Raw genomic sequence first — 19,144 nt, 5'->3', positions numbered from 1 at the left:
GTATTTACAGTAGCCTTTTGCTTCATCTCAAACATCTCCCTCTCTGGCTTCTTCCTCTTTTTTTCTAAGTTTTCTAAGCTGCCATGAAAATATTAGTTTAATACTTTCTTCTCCCCCTTTCTCTCAGTGAGATGGGGAGACTTAACTGCTGCAGGTTCCCAAATGCACTGCACAACCTCTCTGTAGCTTTTGGATCTCTGTTGGAATTAGAAATTAGTCTAGTGCTCCAAAAGCACTGCTATTTCTACATGAGAGGAAAGCTACTGACTGGCTTTTCAAGTAGTCTCCCAGGTTATGAATGTTGAGTCTAGATTTAAATACAAGGGCATTCATACCACTGATCAGGAAAGACTTTCTGACCCACTCAGTAGATGGTTGATGTTCACATCTCCCTCAGACCTGCCTTTTTATCCAGCAAATGAAAGAAGAGCATCATGTTGGGATTATAGCTCCTTGCTGGGGCTCAGGGTCTTTGTTGTTGCTGGATTCATCTCTTCTGGCCAGATTTGGAGCTGGTGTAAATTTGCACCGCTTCACAGCGGACAGGTGCAACATACACTAACCAAGGGTTGTCTCAGGCATGGACAAAAAAATAAAATAAATTCTATCCTGCAAGATAGAAGAAGCTGATTCTCTCTGGAGGGAGCCTGGTGGGAGTTTGAGGGTGCTTTAGGGGCAGAACAACCCCAGGCACTAAATTAGTGGTTGAGCTAGAGAAGATCTCTGTTCCCCATGCTCCTTTCCCATAACCCTCATGAAAGGGGCAAAACAGTTGGGGGCAGCAACCTTGAGATGGCCAATCTTAGAGCAACCCTCCTAACCCTGCTGTCACAGTGGCCCCCTGCAAGCTGGACCAGGGCAGTGTGGGTGGAGGGGGCTCACCAGGTCAGCTGGAAGCTGCTCAGACCTCTTTTTCTGCTCTTTTTTGGCCACAGAGCTGCTGATGTGTGACACTCACATCCTCTGCAAAATGGTTCTCTGCCAAATGTGTGTGACAAAGGGTGAAAGGGAGAGAAGCTGAAGGGGCAATAGGGACAGAGACAGGAAAACTCAAGGCAAACTGTATCTCAGTGTGCTTAAATTCAAACCAGCCAACCAATGTGAATGGGGAACTCGGAGAAAGTGAAAAGGCAGATGATGGCTTTGGCACAACACCTTAAAGGAACATGTGAGGCCACCCAGAGCCAAATCAGCATCACAAATACTCCTATCAAAGAGAGGTGGCACATCCTCATGCCCTCTGCGTCCTGCCACTTTGGCCTTCCCCCATCCAGCACGTCAAGCAGGGACAGCTTCACTGGGGTGAGCAGGCAGGTTTCATAAGATGGATCAGCCTGAGAGGTCTGTGTCATGAGGTGCAGAACATGTGTCATTCCCATCGGCTAGGCTGAGATGACTCAAGAAGGTTGATTTGTTCCCAGGAGTCAGTCTTCAACTCAGCAAAACTCACACCTGCCTTTGAGCAGGCAAGAAGGACTCGTGTGCTTGGGTAATGCTTGCTTAATGAGTCTTGCCAGAAGGGTGCCTTGGTTTGACAAGGGCAGGTGACAAAAGCTAGAGGCTGAGCTGATTTACTGCTTTTGAAGATTTTGGTACTCTTTTTGCTGGGTGTACACACTGCTGATTGGCCTGTGGTGAGATGGGCCCTGCACAAGTGTTTTGCTGCATGAATTAAAAGGAATCTGCTCAGAATAGAGAATATTACCAGGGAAAAGAAGGAGAACTCAGCTGTCAAATGCCTTTGATGCTGATGACCATGGCTGTTTTCTCAAATTTGGTCTCCCCTTAGTTTCTGAGGCTGTTCTCTCCTGCCTCCCACCTTTCTGATCATTACTGCCATAAGTCCTGTGGAGGATTCTTTCTACCTCCACAGGTTTCTGCCTTCAGTCTATTTGTTGTTTCTGCTTCAACATTTTCTCCTTGTTTAATCTTTGCAAGCACAATTTTGGCAGTTCTTGCTCTATCGATGAGTCACAAAGCTCTCTCTGCTCCAGACGTTTATCCCGATGTCCATATTACAGTCCACGTTGTTCACCATTTCCTAACAACTCTCCCCACTTAAGCCTGACGTACCTACAAATCTCTTTCCAGCTGTGGAGAATACTCCCACCTTGTCTCTGGACCATGACCAAGGGCTCCATGTTTGTCCCTAACCCCTCTTTAGGGCTTTACATCTAGGCTATATCTACATCTTGTTGATACTTACTGATGGGCCTTTCTTGAGAAGCACAGCCTTTCTTATCCATCCCCAGAAGTAAAATTTGTCCCAAAGTTGTCCTTATGTTCTCAGGCCCTGGACCATGCAGTGCTGTCATGCTCAGACCCATTCAGGACCTTGGCACACAACCATTGCCAAGCTCTCTGTGCCAGCTGCACCAACCCCATATTTATCATACCAGCATCTGTATGAAACCCTCCTTTGACATGCACGCTCTCACATCAGACCATATTTTTCTTCCAAGAACCTTCTCAGCCATGTTGTATCCACCAGGAATATGTCTGTCATCATTTCTATCACGTCACAGTGCCATGCCCTGTTGTCCTTTGGTTAGGTTTCTTACAGTCATCTCCATGTTCCTTCCTTGACTGCCCTTGCAACTGGGAAAAAACGTCCATAAACATACAAGCTTAGAATCATATAATCATAGAATGTCCTGAGTTAGAAGGGACATACAAGGATCATCAAGGCCAACTCCTGTCCTGCCCTCCTGCACAGGACAACCCCAAAATTCACACCATGTCTCTGAGGGTGTTGTCCAAGTGCTTCTTGAACAGCATCAGGCTCGGCCTCCCTGGGAGCCTGTTCCAGTGCTCCACCACCCTCTGGGTGAAAAACCTTTTCCTAATATCCAACCTAAACCTCCCCTGGCACATCTTCCTGCCATTCCCTCGGGTCCTGTCATTGGTCACCAGAGAGAAGAGATCAGCGCCTGCCCCTCCTCCTCCCCTTGTGAGGAAGCTGTAGACCACGATGACATCTGCCCTCAGTCTCCTCTTCTCTAGGCTGAACAAACCAAGTGACATTAGCCACTCGTCCCACAGCTGCCCCTCTAAACCCTTCACCAACTTCATGGCCCTCCTCTGGACACTCTCTAGAAGCTTTATATCCTTAATGTACTGTGGCACCCAGAACTGCGCACAGCACTCGAGGTGAGGCCGCACCAGCGCAGAGCAGAGTGGGACAATCCCCTCCCTCGACCGGCTGCAATGCAGTGCTTGATGCACCCCAGGGCACAGCTGGCCCTCTTGGCTGCCAGGGCACTCTGTTGGCTCATGTTCACTTGCCATGGACCAGAACCCCCAGTTCTGTCTCTGCAGAGCTGCTCTCCAGCCTCTCATTCCCCAGTCTGTATGTACATCCAGGGTTGCCGTGCCCCAGGTGCAAAATCTGGCACTTGCTCTTGTTAAACTTCCTACAGTTGGTGACTGCCCAGCTCTCCAGCCTGTCCAGATCCCTCTGCAGGGCCTCTCTGCCCTCAGAGTGTCAACAGCTCCTCCCAATTTTGTGTAATCAGCAAACTTAATTAGTGTTCTTTCAAGTCCTGCATCCAAGTCATTAATGAAGAGATTAAAGAGTACTGGCCCCAAGACGGATCCCTGTGGAACCCCGCTAGTGACTGGCCACCAGCCCAATGTAACCCCCTTTACTCTAACCTTTTGAGCCCGACCCATCAGCCAATTGCTCACCTGTTGCATTACGTGTTTATCCATCTGTATGCTGGACATTTTGTCCAGGAGGATACTGTGAGAGACACTGTCGAAACCTTTACTGAAATCCAAAAAGGTCACATTGACTGGCTTTCCTTGGTCAGCTAGGTGGGTGACCTTGTCATAGAAGGAAATAAAATTTGTTAGGCAGGACTTTCCCCTTGTGAATCCGTGAAGGCTAGGACCAAAGGACACAAGCTTCCTTGCGTCCCTTTCTCCAGCTCCTCTGGTGCTGCTGTGCTTTTCTGAGCTGCCAGCTGTGCTGATAGGTGTTGACCCCATGCTCCCCTGTCTTAGTCACCTCCCTTGTTTCAGGTTGTGAGCTCTTTGGGGAACCTTTAGTTACATGTTCTTACAGTCCTTCTGTACAGTGGAGCCCAGGTCAAGGAACATAGGAACACGAGTAATAAACCCTCTGCCCTTTCCCATAGTTCATTTTGATCTAAGCTGCTGTACCAAGTTTGTGTTTGGAGGTTTTAGAGCTAAATCTTTTCTCTAATTATAGTTCTATACAGAGAAGAACAATTTCCTTTTCTAGAATAAGTAATGACCTGATTTCTGTGTGAGCTGCTTGCAGGGGAAAGCACAAAGCCAATCCTGCTGTATTCCTATGTGATCTTGTAGGAAGACTCCTGTCTAATCTTTGGCAAGTCTTACAGAAAACCTGCACTGTCACAAACTAAGGAAAGCAATGAATAATTCATTTTCTTATCTGTTTCAGGATTGTTTTCTGCAAAACATCTATTTTAATAATTCATGTGATTTTTAGCTGCACCATGCTGCAGATGCAAGCGTACAGAGGAGAACCACACTGGTTTTCAGTATAGCCTGGAGGATTCATTAATGCAAAATTCCAGCCCACATTGGACCAAATTCCAAGTGAGGAATCAGAGGTGAAAACCGGGGTCATTACCAAGATTCAAAGTAGAACTGTTCTCCAAAAAATCAGAGATTGTGATAGTCATTCATAGAGGAGTCTCTGTGATGCCAAAATGGATTCATATGTTGATGATGTCAAGCTTGTCAAGGGCCAGCTGGGGGACAGAGGGAAGTATATACAGAGCTCCTGTATTTCCTAGCACTATATACAGAGCGCCCCTATTTCCCAACAGTACTTGTCAAGCACATGAACTTTGCATTTATAGAATTGCACATGGTTACTGTTTCAGGCTGTAACTGATTCCTACCTCAGTCAGATCCATCCAAGTGGCAGAGCTGCAGACTAAGGTTTCCTTTAGAGCTCATGCAGGAATGACTCCAACCTGCAATACCCCACTAGTGGACAACCCTGCAATGCTTGTTGCCCCTGTGGAAGGGTCAAAAACCTCAGTTCACATTATGACAGAAATGGACAGTTCAGCAAATGAAATCTTGAAAGCTAACCACGGCCCAAGAAGGGCAGGATTAAGAAGGAAATAACGATACCAACTGCATAAAAGGAAACCAATGTGTGCGTGGTGCTACCGCTGATTCTTTGGGTCAGCAGCGGCAGATCCGGGTTCATTAATTTGAACATCAGCACTCTATTCACATGCATCTGTGCTCCATCTAACAGCACTTACTTCAACTGCGAACATTCTGAAAATTCTCTGCTTGCAGCAAAGTGCTTCAGCCATCGCTGCTAAGCCATCGCCACCCAGCTGTGCACCACAGGGCACACGCACAGACCACACAGTGGGTGCAAGTGTTTTTAAAGATTGTTCTTCCATTAATGAAGACAATGGATTAATCCCCTTTACCCTCTACATGACAGGAAACTTTCCAGTCCAGCTTCAATGATGCTCTGGGAAACAGCCAGGAGATACAATTCTCCAAAACAAACTTTATAGATAAGATGGAATTTATTTGCTTCTAAAAATAGTACATAGAAATAACACCAGCATTTGAAAAAGTACCTTCCAAAAGAGCCTGCCTGAACCTCAGCTAAAATAATTCTCCCTTCCCTAAAGGAAGAAAAAAGCCACAAGGCAAAAAGTGACAGGAAGCCAGAGCAGCACTCACTCTCCTCCCGGCTGTAATCAAACCCCAGGCGCAGACCCTGCTGGTGCTCACAGCCCCAGCTCCACAGAGGCTGGCAGAGCACGGAGGTTACTGAAGACAAATCAGTGCCCACCTACGTTGCTGAAGGAGCCCTGGCAACAATTTAAATTCACATTAGCCGGGATAAGGAAGTGCTGTGCTATGGGAATTGGCTGAATCTGTAACATGGAGAAATACAGGCCACCCTTGTATAATATCACATACAGAATTATAGAACCACAACACTACATGGCCTTTTTTTCTGGCTTTAAGCAGATCAAGGTAAATATTTCTGCATTTAAAATAGCATACAACCTGTCAATATCATGTTTTCATCAGTTATATTTTCATCTGCCCACGCAAAGAAAGACACATTCTGTATAGCATCGGTACACTATCTTGTATTTTATAAAGTAAATTAGCAGCTTAGTGTTAAAACATGGCCATGTCTTTTTAAAACACCTGCATTGCATCGCCCTGCCAATGTAAGTTATTTGCCTGAGAAAAATACCTGTTAAAAAAGAAAGGTGCCAGAGCTTTATGGTCTGGGCAGGCAGCACCTGCTGCCCATGCCATGCAGGGCCAGGGATGATGTTTTCTCAGCAGCAGGCATCTGGCCGGCTTCACGGGACCGTCCAGGAAAGGAGATGCCAGGTGAAGTGCAGGTGAACCATGAGGCTGCGGAAAGTTTTTCAGAAGATCCACCTAAATCTTCTCTGCTCTTAATTAAACCAAAATCTGCACCCTGCAGTACGTATAAATATTGATTCTACCTTCTTGAAACAACTTTTTTATACTTCTTTCTTTGCTGTTTCTTTTATTTTCTCCTCCCTAGGGAAAGCAGCATCCAGGTCCTTACAGGTCAGTTTGGAGATTTATCAGTGACAAAAAAAAAAGTTAAAATTTATAAGGAAAAGTTTAGGTTTGCATCACGGTAAGAGGCCATTCCTGGGGAGGAGGGAAGGCGGTGCCAGAGAGTTCCTCCCTCAGCAGCGCACAGCCAGTTTGGCAGTCACCAGGGACATTCTCTGCCCCAGGTTTGACAAGGATTTGAGAGCAAGGATGTCACAGGCCAAAGCCGAAGCTCGAGTGGGCAGGATGATAAGATCTGTAGGCACAGCATTCAGGGGCTCCAGAGGAGAAGGAATTTCACACTTAGCTTCATTAAATACATGTCCCTGCAAGACAGGAAAAACAATCACTCAAAGCAGCTCGATTATAGTCACACAATCTGACATGGAGCCAGATGACATTTTCTGATTTTATTTGAAGGTGGCACCTTGAGACAAGGCAGAACAACTGAGTAAGAAGGGAGCAGGGGTCTTTGTGCCTCCCTCCCCCCAATTCCATGAACTCCAGTGCAGAGTATCAAACATAAACCAGGGCAGCCTAAAAAATTGCAGAAGGTATTTAAGTCAGAGGAGGGCAGGAAAAGAAAGTAAGAGTCTAAGATTTGAAACAATTAATAATGTTGCTAGAAATTTATTTTAGAAGCTTCAAGAGTGATGCAAAGAAGTCCTTGATATCTAATGATTATAAATGACTGCTTTCCAAAATCAGTGGTAATAAGTTAACCATGTGCATTTTTTATTCCTTGTATATTCATGCAAAATATGCAATAGTTAGTTTTTCTAGTTCCATATTTCCAAATGCGTTGGAGATTAATTATTGCAACACCCACAGAGCTTTGCTGATTAACTCCGTGACAAGTGCAAGTTTCCAGGCCTACAGAGAAGTCCTTACCCCATCTTACATTTTAGCAAAGAAATGAGAGGGCTTAAATCCACGGAGTTTCCCAAGAACTTTAACCACTCCCATTGCTTTATTTTTCACTTATAAAGTGATGGCCCAAGCTGTAACTAGAAATGGTATAAAGAACCTGATCCGAGGAAGTTCAGATCACTCTTCAGACTAGGGAAATACCGCAAAGCTGCTACATCCCCTTTCAAAAGTCAAATAGATTTCATCTGTATTACTGCACATCTCAAAAATAAAACCCACAGTGCTTCAGTTTAGAATGACATATAATTTATTCATATAATTCACAAGTAGTTGGACACTACTCAATTTAATCTCCATATGCAAGTGATTTACACATTTAATACTAAAATTGATTGCTTAGAAGGTAAAAAATACCATGGGTATGAAATGCCATGGTAGATGCTGTCCAATATACTACACAATCTTAGTGTCAGACACTTTCACTCATTCATGTTTTTAGAAAAAAGGCAGTATGCCATTTTAAACTTTTTTATAAGTAGTCTGGGAAACTCAAGTGGTTTTACTCTAAACCTTCTGATTGTTTCTTCCAGTTCTTAGGAACTGAACTGATAACCAAAGCAACATTTTCAGTAGTTAAAAAAAAAGATTTTTGCTCCCCTGAATTCACCAAGCACAATGTGACCAAACAATGTTGCTTTCCAACATGTGACACAAAATACTAACCCCTGTATATTGAAAGGAATGTGCACAAATTTAGACCATGCTTCAGCATGGTAGTGTTGGTGACAACAGCCTGATCATATAATTTTTGGCCCCTGCCGGTATCCAGCAGTTGTGTGTTTGCAGTTCACTGTGAGTGCACTAGCATCACCAGACCATTTGGTATTCATGCAGCTGTGGAGTCTGTTTGTAATTCTGCATAAACTCTTCTCACTGAAACTTGTATCTCATAAGCCTCATTAATTCTGCATTAAGCATATATGGCTGCATGGAGAAAATTGAACTTTAATGTGTTTGCCTGCATCAGATTAAATTACATACGTTATCTTCTAGACAAGGTCCAAACATAAATTTTATAAGTTTTGCTTGAAATGCCAGTAGTTACCTTAAAACATACCAAGAAGTTAAAAAGCTTTCACAATACAAGATTCAGCTACTTATTCCACATATACAAAACACAGCTAGAGAAATACAATTCAACTGTCAATGTTAAATTATGATGAAAGTCTAAAAAAATAGAAAAACTCTGATACCTGGACATCATTTCAGAATGTAACACTGCATAATGCTACAATATGAGCGCCAGTTTAAAATGAGAAATTCCCAATGAGAGAAGCATAAGGGGTTCTAGTACATGTGACAAAAATAGATGTATACTGCACCGAAAACATGCATACAATCGCCATGGTCATTCAGTATGCTAGTGATGGTCTAAAGAGTGATTTAACACAAGAGTGAGACAGTGTTTCCAAATAAAATCAAGTGAGTAACTACATATTGATTAAACTTTCTGATGCAGCAAAATGAGGGCACAGAGCCATCTCCGGGTTCTGGAGCTGTTTCAAGATTCGCTTGTGAAATTTCTCTCTGATACGATTGAACTCCATTATGTCCAGTGGATCCTCTTCAATCCAGAATTTGTGGAATTCATGCATTAAGTAACCTACAAAATAATAAAAAAGGAGAAGTAGAAGAGATAAATACAGTATGTAAAGACCACATACAAAATTAGAAAGATACCTGCAATTAGCACTTATGATTTATACAGAGAATCCTGGTCACTAAGGTCTGACACCTCACAGCACTACGCAGGGACAAGACTAAACCCATTTTGGACAAACCCAAAATTTGGTTAATATTTTACATTGGCAAAACTTCTCACAATAAATAGAAGTCACTAGCTGTCTTGACATATGGATACATCAACTAGAACATTAAACTAAAGAATAGGGGGAAGATGCTGCTCCACCAGCCTTTTGTTTATATTCAAGTTCTGCCTCACAGATAATTCCTCATGGGAACATCGCTTCCTCTCCACTAAAAAAGAGCATACTTGTAGGTAACATAACAGTTACCATCTTGTCTTTCTGTATTACCACCACTTCCTCCTCATGCACAATTTTACCTTGTGTGTACATGAACCTTGCCGAAAATGTTGTTTAACATTTATGCCTATGATCCTGAAAGGATGAATGATAAGGTGATGTGCAGAACCACTAGCTTTGGTAAGACATTCCTGTTATAGGAAGAAACTTGATTCCAAAGTGGATTTAATGTACAGGCTCTGATGAAGGCCTTTACGCTCTCAGTTCTGTGCCATCCTTCAACTCAAATAGTTTCACTGACAGGAAAAACGTTACATCCAGCACTATAGGGTCCAGGTCACTGAAGTTATCTCTTGATCTCAACTTCCACAGAAGATGAACCATTGAAAAAGTATAATCTTTCATCCTAACACAGCAAAATGTGCAAGGAAGTTTTCTGTACTCCAGAAAGTGAGGGCACTTGTGGTAAAAAAAGGCCTAATAGTTTTATACATTTATTCTATTATATAACAATTACAACACACATATTTGTAGCTTAAATTTCAAAGTATATCATTGCATCTTTTCCCCCCATCATCGCGAACTTCATTCAAGAGGTACTTTAAGTACATCTTCAGTCTCTTTCATAGATTTCAACAGCCATAGGCTGTTTCATTCCAAGAGAAGTTACTTTCAAAGAAAAGCTCAGTAAAACCCTTTGGGGGAAAAAAAAACCCCAACCTATCTAAAATGTAAAACACTGTTAGACTTTGGGGGTGAAGGTCTAAGAGATTTCTAAGAGGTACCTTCTGTACTTCAGCAGTGACTATGTTGAGCATGCCATTGAGCAATGCAGTGTCATGCATTGCTAGTACAGTCAGAGAAGGTAACAGAGGCCAACAGCAGTGGGCCAAATGCTCCCTGAGGGAGCAGAATGGTGCAGATGAGGTGACGTGGTGGATCAGCATGTAGGAGGTACAACCACTGTGTTCTCTACCAGCAAGGCTGCTGGCTAGGCAAGGCTATTTTGACTCTCCAGTTCAGTCAGGCAGCCTGTAGGCATTTCATGCAGACTAACCATGTCTGGGTTTGAAGAAAGTTTGAAGTAAACCTAGGATGACTGTGGTAGGGTGAGGAGAGAAACTGCAAGAGCATAAGAGCAGGGATTTGTCAGACTCAAACAGTTAATCTCTGGATGGATCATCCTTGCTCCAGGAAAGTTTATTGTAGAGGAAGCATCAACAGACAAAGTCCATTTGATAACCTCAAGCCTTTCCTAGAATGGCAAGCACAGCATGTAGGAACATCCACCACCTTTACTGGCCCATTATTACACCAGAGACCCACACAAGTTTTATCCTGCTTTGTAACTCATATATGCATGGGCTGAAGAGTGAAGAGCTGTCAAAAATCAGCTCTCCCTCCAGTGTTGTCATGATGGGCTGGCCACGCTGGTCAGACAACACACTGGTCCTGGGGCACAGCCCCAGGCTTTGACAGCAGAACAGTCCCTCCTTCCTGCAGCCAAGACTTTGGCAGTGGCAACAGGACAGTGTAACTGTACTAAAACACGTTGCTTCCTCCCCCAAATTCACAGTGGTGGGGATTTTAGGCTGGCAAGAAACCAGAACCAAGAACAGGATACAGAATCACACCATCATTTAGGTTGGAAAAGACCTTTAGGATCATCAAGTCCAGCTGTCAAGCTAACACTACCAAGTCTACCACTAAACAGTGTCCCTAAGCACATCATCTACCTGTCTTTTAAAGACCTCCAGGGATGGTGACTCAACCACTTCCTTGGACAGCCTTTTCCAATGCTTGACAAATCTTTCAGTAAAGAGATTTTTTTTAATATCCAATCTAAACCTCCCCTGATGCAACTTCAGGCCATTTCTTCTTGTCCTATCACTTGTTACTTGGAAAAAAAGACCAACACCCACCTGGCTACAACCTCCTTTCAAGCTGTTGTAGAGAGCAATAAGGTCTCCCCTCAGCCTCCTCTTCTCCAGGCTAAACAACCCCAGCTCCCTCAGCTGCTCCTCATAAGACTTGTTCTCTAGACCTTTCACCAGCTTCACTGCCCTTCTCTGGACACACTCCAGCACCTCAATGTCCTTCTTGTAGTGAGTGGCTCAACTTAACATACTATTGGAGGTGCAGCCTCACCAGTGCCGAGTACAGGGGCAGTATCACCTCCCTGCTCCTGCTGGCCACACTATTTTTGATACACAAGCCGGGATGCTGTTGGCCTTCTTGGCCACCTGGGCACACTGCTGGCTCATGTTCAGCTAGCTGTTGACCAAAACCCTCAGGTCCTTTTCTGCCAGGCAGCTCTCCAGCCACTCCTCCCCAGGCCTGTAGCGTTGCATGGGGTTGTTGTGACCCCAGTGCAGGACTCGGCACTGAGCCTTGTTGAACTTCATACAATTGGCCTCAGTCCATCAATCCCGCCTGTCCAGGTCCCTCTGCAGAGCCTTCCTATCCTCAAGCAGATCAACACTCCAACCCAACTTGGTGTTGTCTGTAAATGTACTGAGGGTACACTTGATCCCCTCATCCAGATCATTGATAAAGGTATTAAACAGAGCTGGCCCCAACACTGAGCCCTGGGGTTCAGTGGAGCACCTTCCCTACTCAGCTCACTTAACTTCCTGACACAGTTGATATCTCCCACACATTCCAGGAACATCCTAGACTGCCTCCTCTCTGCTGTATTGTATTTCTAGCAGACATCTAGAAAGTTGGTCCCCCCCTAAGATATGGGAGCCAAACCAATCATAGTAGATGTACATTCACAAGGCCACGTGCACATCAGCAATGTGGCAAAAAGACAGAGTAACCCTTCCAATGAAAAGATGACTTAAAGATGCATAATTGGATATTTAGGTAAATACTTATCTTCGTTTATTTATCAAGCCAACCATCACCAAAGACAAAAGCTTAGCAGCTAAACTGCCCAGAGTTCCCACCAGCCAGCCTATCTACAGCAGCAACCCAGAAACCATCGCTGAAGGGAGTGATCTGCTACAGTGTGATATATGCCCACATAAGATTTTGGGTGAACCATCTTGTTCTGAAAACCCTATAGTATTTAATGAGAGAGATGCATAGAACACTATTTCCCATTTATCCAGTTAAGGAATAAGAAAATGTTGTAGCTGCAAAGCAAAAAATCTGCTACCTAAACAGCCAAAGTTAAAAAATACCTGAGCAAAACATTTGCAATTGTCATAAATGTGGAAAACAGTGCATCCAGACTTCTTATCAGTTTCTTGCCTATACACTGAAAAGTATTAGAAGTGTTGTCCCCAAAGACGCACAGCAGGTCTGTGCTGTAGAAGGGATGCTCAAATACAGGGGAAAGGGCTGGGAAAGCATTATTTTGAAGGGGAACAACTCCATTGAAGGGCAGAGGGCAACACTTGATTCTAAGTGTTAATATCTTAAGACAGTTGGATTTATGGGTAAGCCATCTCCAGACACTTTCTAAAGTACCTGTAGTTTCATATTATTTAAAGACAGTCTAAGAAGATAGGAAGGTCACTTGTTCAGGCACTTGCTGGGTTTTTTTGTTGTTTGGGTTTTTTTTGTTTGATTTGTTTGTTTTACCCCTTGATTTGGTAGTGGCATTCCATCACAACTAAGAACTGAATCCATCCATCCTAAAGACAGGAGAGGAAGACTAGGCAGGCGTCATAGTTTCTGTGCTGTGTCAGCAGATTTTTTTCTTTTCTTTTTTTAAGTATGGGCAGTACAAAAGTGTTAGCAGGAGTACAAATTATGGATTTCCCTCTCCCCTGCCACTTACAGAAGGTCTGCTGAAAGTGAGTTAGTGTTGGTGCTTCTGGAGCAACGTTGTAGAAATGGGTCTTCAGAGCTCCACTCACAAGCAGGTTGTACGCAAGGTCTGTTATGTTAATGCCCACGATAGCAAAAGAATAGCTGTAATAAAAAGAAGCAGCAATATTTGTTAAGAGTTTGTCTGCTTTCAGCACACTGTAAGAAACACTGATAACACTGACAACTTTGTGTGCTACTGAGTGGTACTAAATCTCTCCTTTCTGAGCTTCCAGGGCGGTGGGGGTAGAAAACAAGAAAAGCATTTATCCTGCTTGCTTTGTACACTCTAATGGCAGTGTTTCCCTTGTGAAACATATGCTCACAGTGAAAACAGGAGTTTCATCACTGTGCCAGCATTTTCAGTGGAGCAGCACAGATCCATTCCTACGGAATAAGAACAAGCCCAGGCATCCCCGTGCTTGCCTCTGACACAAGGCAAGCACTCCACACGGTGGCTGTGCCTGCAGGATGACACATCATTTGCTATTTTAACCCAACTGCCCCACTGGAATTCATTACCCACAGTTAGGAACATCAGGTTTCAACAATCAGTCCTATAAAGACACTCATATGGCTGAAAAGCCTGTGAAAAAGATCCAGCTGAGTCACCTCCAATTTCTTCCTAACAGAGAACTAGATACACAGGCTGGAAAACAGGCAAAAACCTAAATCATAGCATGCTGGAAACAGAAATAAGAAAAAAATCAGACTTATTAAACAAACCCCGTCCTGCAAAGAGATCAAGATCAACAAGGAAAATGTATTTAGGCACAACAGAACTCAGAAATTGGAAGATACTTCTTAATTTGTGAGCCTGTTGCATAAAGAACTTGACATTTCTGGTAGTGACTATCTCCCAAGAAAACAGATGATGTCCCACACTGACATTTAGTGATAAAAGCAAAGTTTTTTAGTTGGTCAGTGATTTTTCTTTTTTTCCTCCTTTAAACACAGCTGTCTTCTGTAGACTGTCCTGGGTATTTTTTCCGATTATCTGTGTCAAGGAAACCAAACTACTTTCTTTTTCTTTAATCTTTGATATATTTCGGAGGAAAATACAATAATTAAAGGTCCAGAAGTTAACTGCAATGTAAGGCCTAATGGCAAGCTTCACAGGAAAATGAAATATGGGCATTAAAATATTTTACTACAAATTTTCAGATACACTCAGAAGGAACATCCAGTTCCACACTCATGAATAATGCAGCTACACCAAACCCACTCCTGAAGGAGAAAGAAAATCTCACTATTATTTCTTCCCTGTTATAACAGGAAAGCAGATTCAGGATCTGCTTCCTGAAAGCAGATCAGAATCTGGCTCTGACAGTAAGAAGTGAGACTTGATCACATTATGTGTTAAGAAGAATAAAACAGATATTCATCACTGCACTATTCATAGCATACAAAGAAAGCTTCTCCTTGCTACATTTTAGTGTTATTTTTCTTAATTCTTACTTCAAACTGTTTTTCACGTAATTTTTGATCAAGATCAAGGTGTGGTTAAGACAATACATGTTAGTATGGACACTGAGTTTTCCTTTAAAAAGTAACCAGGAAACACCTTTTACCTCCTCATATATACAGCATCATTGTTAACTGTTGTGTTTGTGGCAGCTTTACAAAGATCTTTAAACTTACCCTATTGCCTTATCAAACTTTTTCTTCTCCCATTCAGCTTTGCTGAATTGGCTGAGGGACACAAAACAAAAATTAAAATCCAGATACTGTCATGCATTACTAAATGACAAATATTGTCTTTTTTTTTTTTGATATTATAACATTGACTGAACATGGTATTTTACCTCCATTGATCTGGCTAATCGCATTTAACTCCACTTCTGACTGAATGGATTGGTATAAAAGGACTTGAAATGGATAACTGGCTGTATAGTTTTGCTGATAAACTTGTCTCATCATTATGAAGTATGGACCTATGTCAAGACTCTCATCAGGTAAGAGCTGGTTATTTTCTATACTGGCCACAGTTGATCCACTTCAATTAAATCTAGGCTATACAAAAAGTTGAAAATATTACATTTCTTTTAACTAATCAAAGACGGTTTTAGCCTTTTGTCTTTTCAAAGATATATGTGACACTCATCACTGGAGGCATGATTCATCTGAGGCAGCAAACATGACAAATACTCCAATAGAAAGTTTTAGTGTCCGGCAAATTAGAAACTACTCAATGGCCAAAAGTAAGGAATGGTATTTCCTGTTATTTAGCAAAATAATGCAGACCTTTTCAAGGACACAGGTTCCACCCTTAAAACAAAATTAGTTAGGGAACAGATTGATTTTAGACTAAATTTCTGCTATTTAACAATATTTTCTTTTAAAAGAAGATCTGTGTGATGCAGCCAGTCAGCCAATATCCCACTAACCAGGTTTTAATCTGCTCAGATAGAACAAGTTTAGCAGAAATCACCTGCTGCATTTATCACCAGCTAAAAGCAGGCATGGAACTGACCCTAACCAGTGGGCTAAACTTAGACATGCCTGTGGAAGTTTTGCCTTGGTAAGGCAGATCAGAATTTGTAAGCTTTAGATCCCAAGTTATAGACAGCTATGTGTGAAAGCGTTGTTCTTGGACTATAATAAGTATCTATTACACTAAAAACAATCCCCTAAATTTCATGTAAATACAGTATTTTGAAGTTGTTGCCATTAAGTATTAAAAATGCTAATGGGTCCATACCCATCCTGACCCGAGTGTTACGAGGCAGCATGCGTGAGGACAAAACTTCACCTCCTAAATGGCTTAGCATTCGGGAATACATCAGTCTTCATTCATTCCCTAAAATCTTAACCATCTTTGTAGGCTGTGGCATAACATCAGTTAAAAAACCTCAAGCAACCATTGAATAATAAAGGTGGCATATGTAGGATGTGGACAAGCAATACAGTTCAACAGAAATAGAAATTACATTGATCACTATCACATTAGAAATCAGCATGGCTGCTAAGCAACCACACCAGGAAGAACACCACGGCACCACAAGCAACATTTATCTTCTGCTGAATGCTCTTTCAAGGGATAGAAATTGCACATGCTCGCACAGTACCCCAAGATGGCCATTGGTAATCAAACATGTAAATGAAGAACACTAATGTGTTCCAAGCGCTTTTTGTCACAGAATTGCCATTGGGAACTTAACCACAAAATACTGAGGAGATCAAAGACTTCACAGGATTCAGATGTGAACCTGCTATATGGATACCTAACATTAGTGGCAGAATAAAAAAAAAAATAATTATATTTTAAGTCAACTGATTACTATGTAACTGGCTAAGAGGCATCTCCCCGCCCAATAATTATGGAATAAATCTCCTATTCACAAGTCATTCACAACACAGTTTTTTGCCACTTGAAGGTACCTGATCTCTCCACAGCTGGGACAACGGACTAGCCAGGTTAGACCCATCATTAGTCAAGGCAGACAGAGTATGTGACTATAAATGAAGGGACTCTAAAGCAGTACTAACAAGTCCTTGGCCTAGACTACTTTTGATTTTCAAGTCAGTCACAGCTGTTGTGACCACAGAGGCACTGCTTGGACTTTTTTCCTACAGGTAAAGGTGACCCGAAATTTGTTTGTTAAGCTTGGTACTAAAAAGGTCTGAAATACAGTGCTTTAGTTGCATCAAGCAAGGTTAATTTCATTCTTTATATATAAGCATGCTCAGATGTACCCAGTCCTGCACCATCAGCTACATTTGAGTTAACTTTAGAGAATGGAATATGGATCTCCTGGTGTTGTAAGAAAGACTTTCAGTTTATAACACGCCAAATTGCAGTATGGCTAGATCTTTATTTACATGTAGGGTCTCATAAAACTAAGAGAAAAGAAAAAAAAATACCTTATTTCCTTCTTAGTGACTTCCCTTCATTATGAAAAGACAAAAGAATTAAAAGAAAGGTAAATAAAAATACAAAATCACTTGAAATTATAAGTGAAAACATTTAACACTAAATTTAACTATTTCTAAGATTCAGTATACAAGTTTGCCTCTTGGACTGGATCAGTTTTCAGGATCAGTACTTGAAAACAGACAGCACGTAGCAATACCCAAGCAAAACAAGAAAACCCCAAACCAAACCAAACAACCCCAACAAACCAGGCCCCTCCCCAAACACCAGCCAGCACAGTGTGCTCTCAAGTTATTTTTTCTGGTCTCAAGCATTACCTGTATTTAGGCTGAAGAGAATCAGAGAGAACTTGCTGAGCTATCTCAGTGTCCCATTCGGCAAAATACCTGCATATATGTTTAGGGTGAATTGTTAAAGAAACACAACAAAAAAAAGCATCTTAAGTCATACTCAGCTGTCCATACACACCCTTTTTCCCCTCATAGGGAGAATTTATTTTACCAAATGTTTCCAAGTTCTGTAACTACCTGCAGTAGATACAAGGGCTGGGGGAAGTAACAGGTATTGATCAATGTCCAAATTACCCACCAGATATAGTACCAACACCTGGTGTGTGTGAGGTGGAAGGGAAAAGTGATGTAAACTCACTGCTTAATTTTGAATATGGACAGAAATTGAAGAAGTAGTCCAACTACAGAAGACTGCCATCAGCGTCTGCATTTCAAGTGTTTTGCCTAAGAATTCAGCATGAAATTCCCAAACAAGAAAACTGAGCAGTAACATAACCCTCCCACCTACCCACTTCCAGGGCATTTTTTTTAAGGAGATCTAGCTATTGGTGAAGATAGACTTTACAGTTTCTTTAATGTGGGAAGAGAATGTTAACTTCCTGTGTCACAGAGAAACAAAAAAGGGTTTAGCAAGTGTATTACTGTGTTGAATTAGGAATACCGAAAGAAAGGAGACCCCTTCGAGAAGGGAAACCCTCCAAAATTTGAGTTAGCAAATGAATTCTTTCAGTTTTTTATATGAAGCCCCTAACACTTTTATAAGTTATTCCCATATTGCTAAAAATCTACAAGTGACACTGCTTTTCATTACTTCACACACACACCCCCCCATCTACAGAGGAACATACTTACACCAAGTTATATAAGCCCAGGAGACCCATCCCTCTGAAGTCTGTTTTAGGATCGTCACCTTGGAAACCAATTTCACACCACTGCTTCGAAATCCTAGCTTTCAGTGGCAAATTGGGCTTCAAGCATTTCCACAACTAGGAAGATTACAGGTAAAACATAATTAAACTTCCACACGTTATTATGGCTTTTTCTTCTTTTAAACCATGATGTTCTGATGTAACATCACTGCATTGCTATCCCAGCAACCCAAACATAAAATCAAATTAAATTCCTGGGTGGGGGGCGGAACCCTAAGCAACTCTACATATTGCAGACGTTTCAGCCCTTCTGACCTTAGCGGTAGCTGCTGTTACGTCTTGCACAAGAATTTGTTTTGTTCATGCTTTGTGCATCAAACTAGCATCTGCCTCCGTAAGTACAGAGACAGGAGTGGGCTGGAATTTGGTTGTAAATCACCGATAGAGCAGCAGGCAATCAGCCCTCAGGTCCCTGAGGCTCTTTGGCAATCTTTTTTGCAGCATCTTTTGCAAGTCTCTGGAAGGGTTATAAATCAAGAGTGCTGACTTGGCTACCACAGTGCTGAAAAGCAAATTGGAGAACATAAAAAAAAAATCCATACAAGAATAGCATGTGCCACCTTCATATTTAACTAAGGGGTGAATCATTCATTGATCTCTCAAAAAAAAAAAAAAAAGACAAAGTGATTTAACAAGCCAGATCCTCAGCTGGAATAAAACCCCTCAGCTGCACTGGTCCAGCAACTTCAGTGCGTAAATATCATGTTGCTAGGCACCTAAAAGCAGCCTAAATTGATG

General features: G+C 42.2%; 1 protein-coding gene across 3 annotated transcripts in view; it reads right to left on the bottom strand.

The window, feature by feature from the left end:
- Positions 1–7,735: 7,735 nt before the first annotated feature.
- Positions 7,736–19,144, bottom strand: part of ELMOD1 (ELMO domain containing 1) — a 46,461-nt gene continuing 35,052 nt past the window's right edge. For 2 of the 3 annotated variants that reach the window (XM_075082330.1, XM_075082319.1), the window contains exons 7-11: positions 18,330–18,463; positions 17,505–17,573; positions 14,955–15,005; positions 13,285–13,418; positions 7,736–9,112 (exon numbers count right to left, since the gene is read on the bottom strand). In XM_075082330.1, the coding sequence (XP_074938431.1) occupies positions 8,940–9,112; positions 13,285–13,418; positions 14,955–15,005; positions 17,505–17,573; positions 18,330–18,463 (561 nt within the window). In that variant the 3' untranslated portion in view covers positions 7,736–8,939. Of the gene's footprint in view, positions 9,113–13,284; positions 13,419–14,954; positions 15,006–17,177; positions 17,202–17,504; positions 17,574–18,329; positions 18,464–19,144 lie in introns of all 3 variants that reach the window. The other variant, XM_075082308.1, reaches the window with a different exon arrangement.

The sequence above is a fragment of the Phalacrocorax aristotelis genome, chromosome 1, assembly GCF_949628215.1.
Source record: "Phalacrocorax aristotelis chromosome 1, bGulAri2.1, whole genome shotgun sequence".
NCBI lineage: Eukaryota > Metazoa > Chordata > Aves > Suliformes > Phalacrocoracidae > Phalacrocorax > Phalacrocorax aristotelis.
The sequence above is the reverse complement of the archived record's forward strand: the minus strand, read 5'-3'. Positions and strand labels throughout refer to the sequence as shown.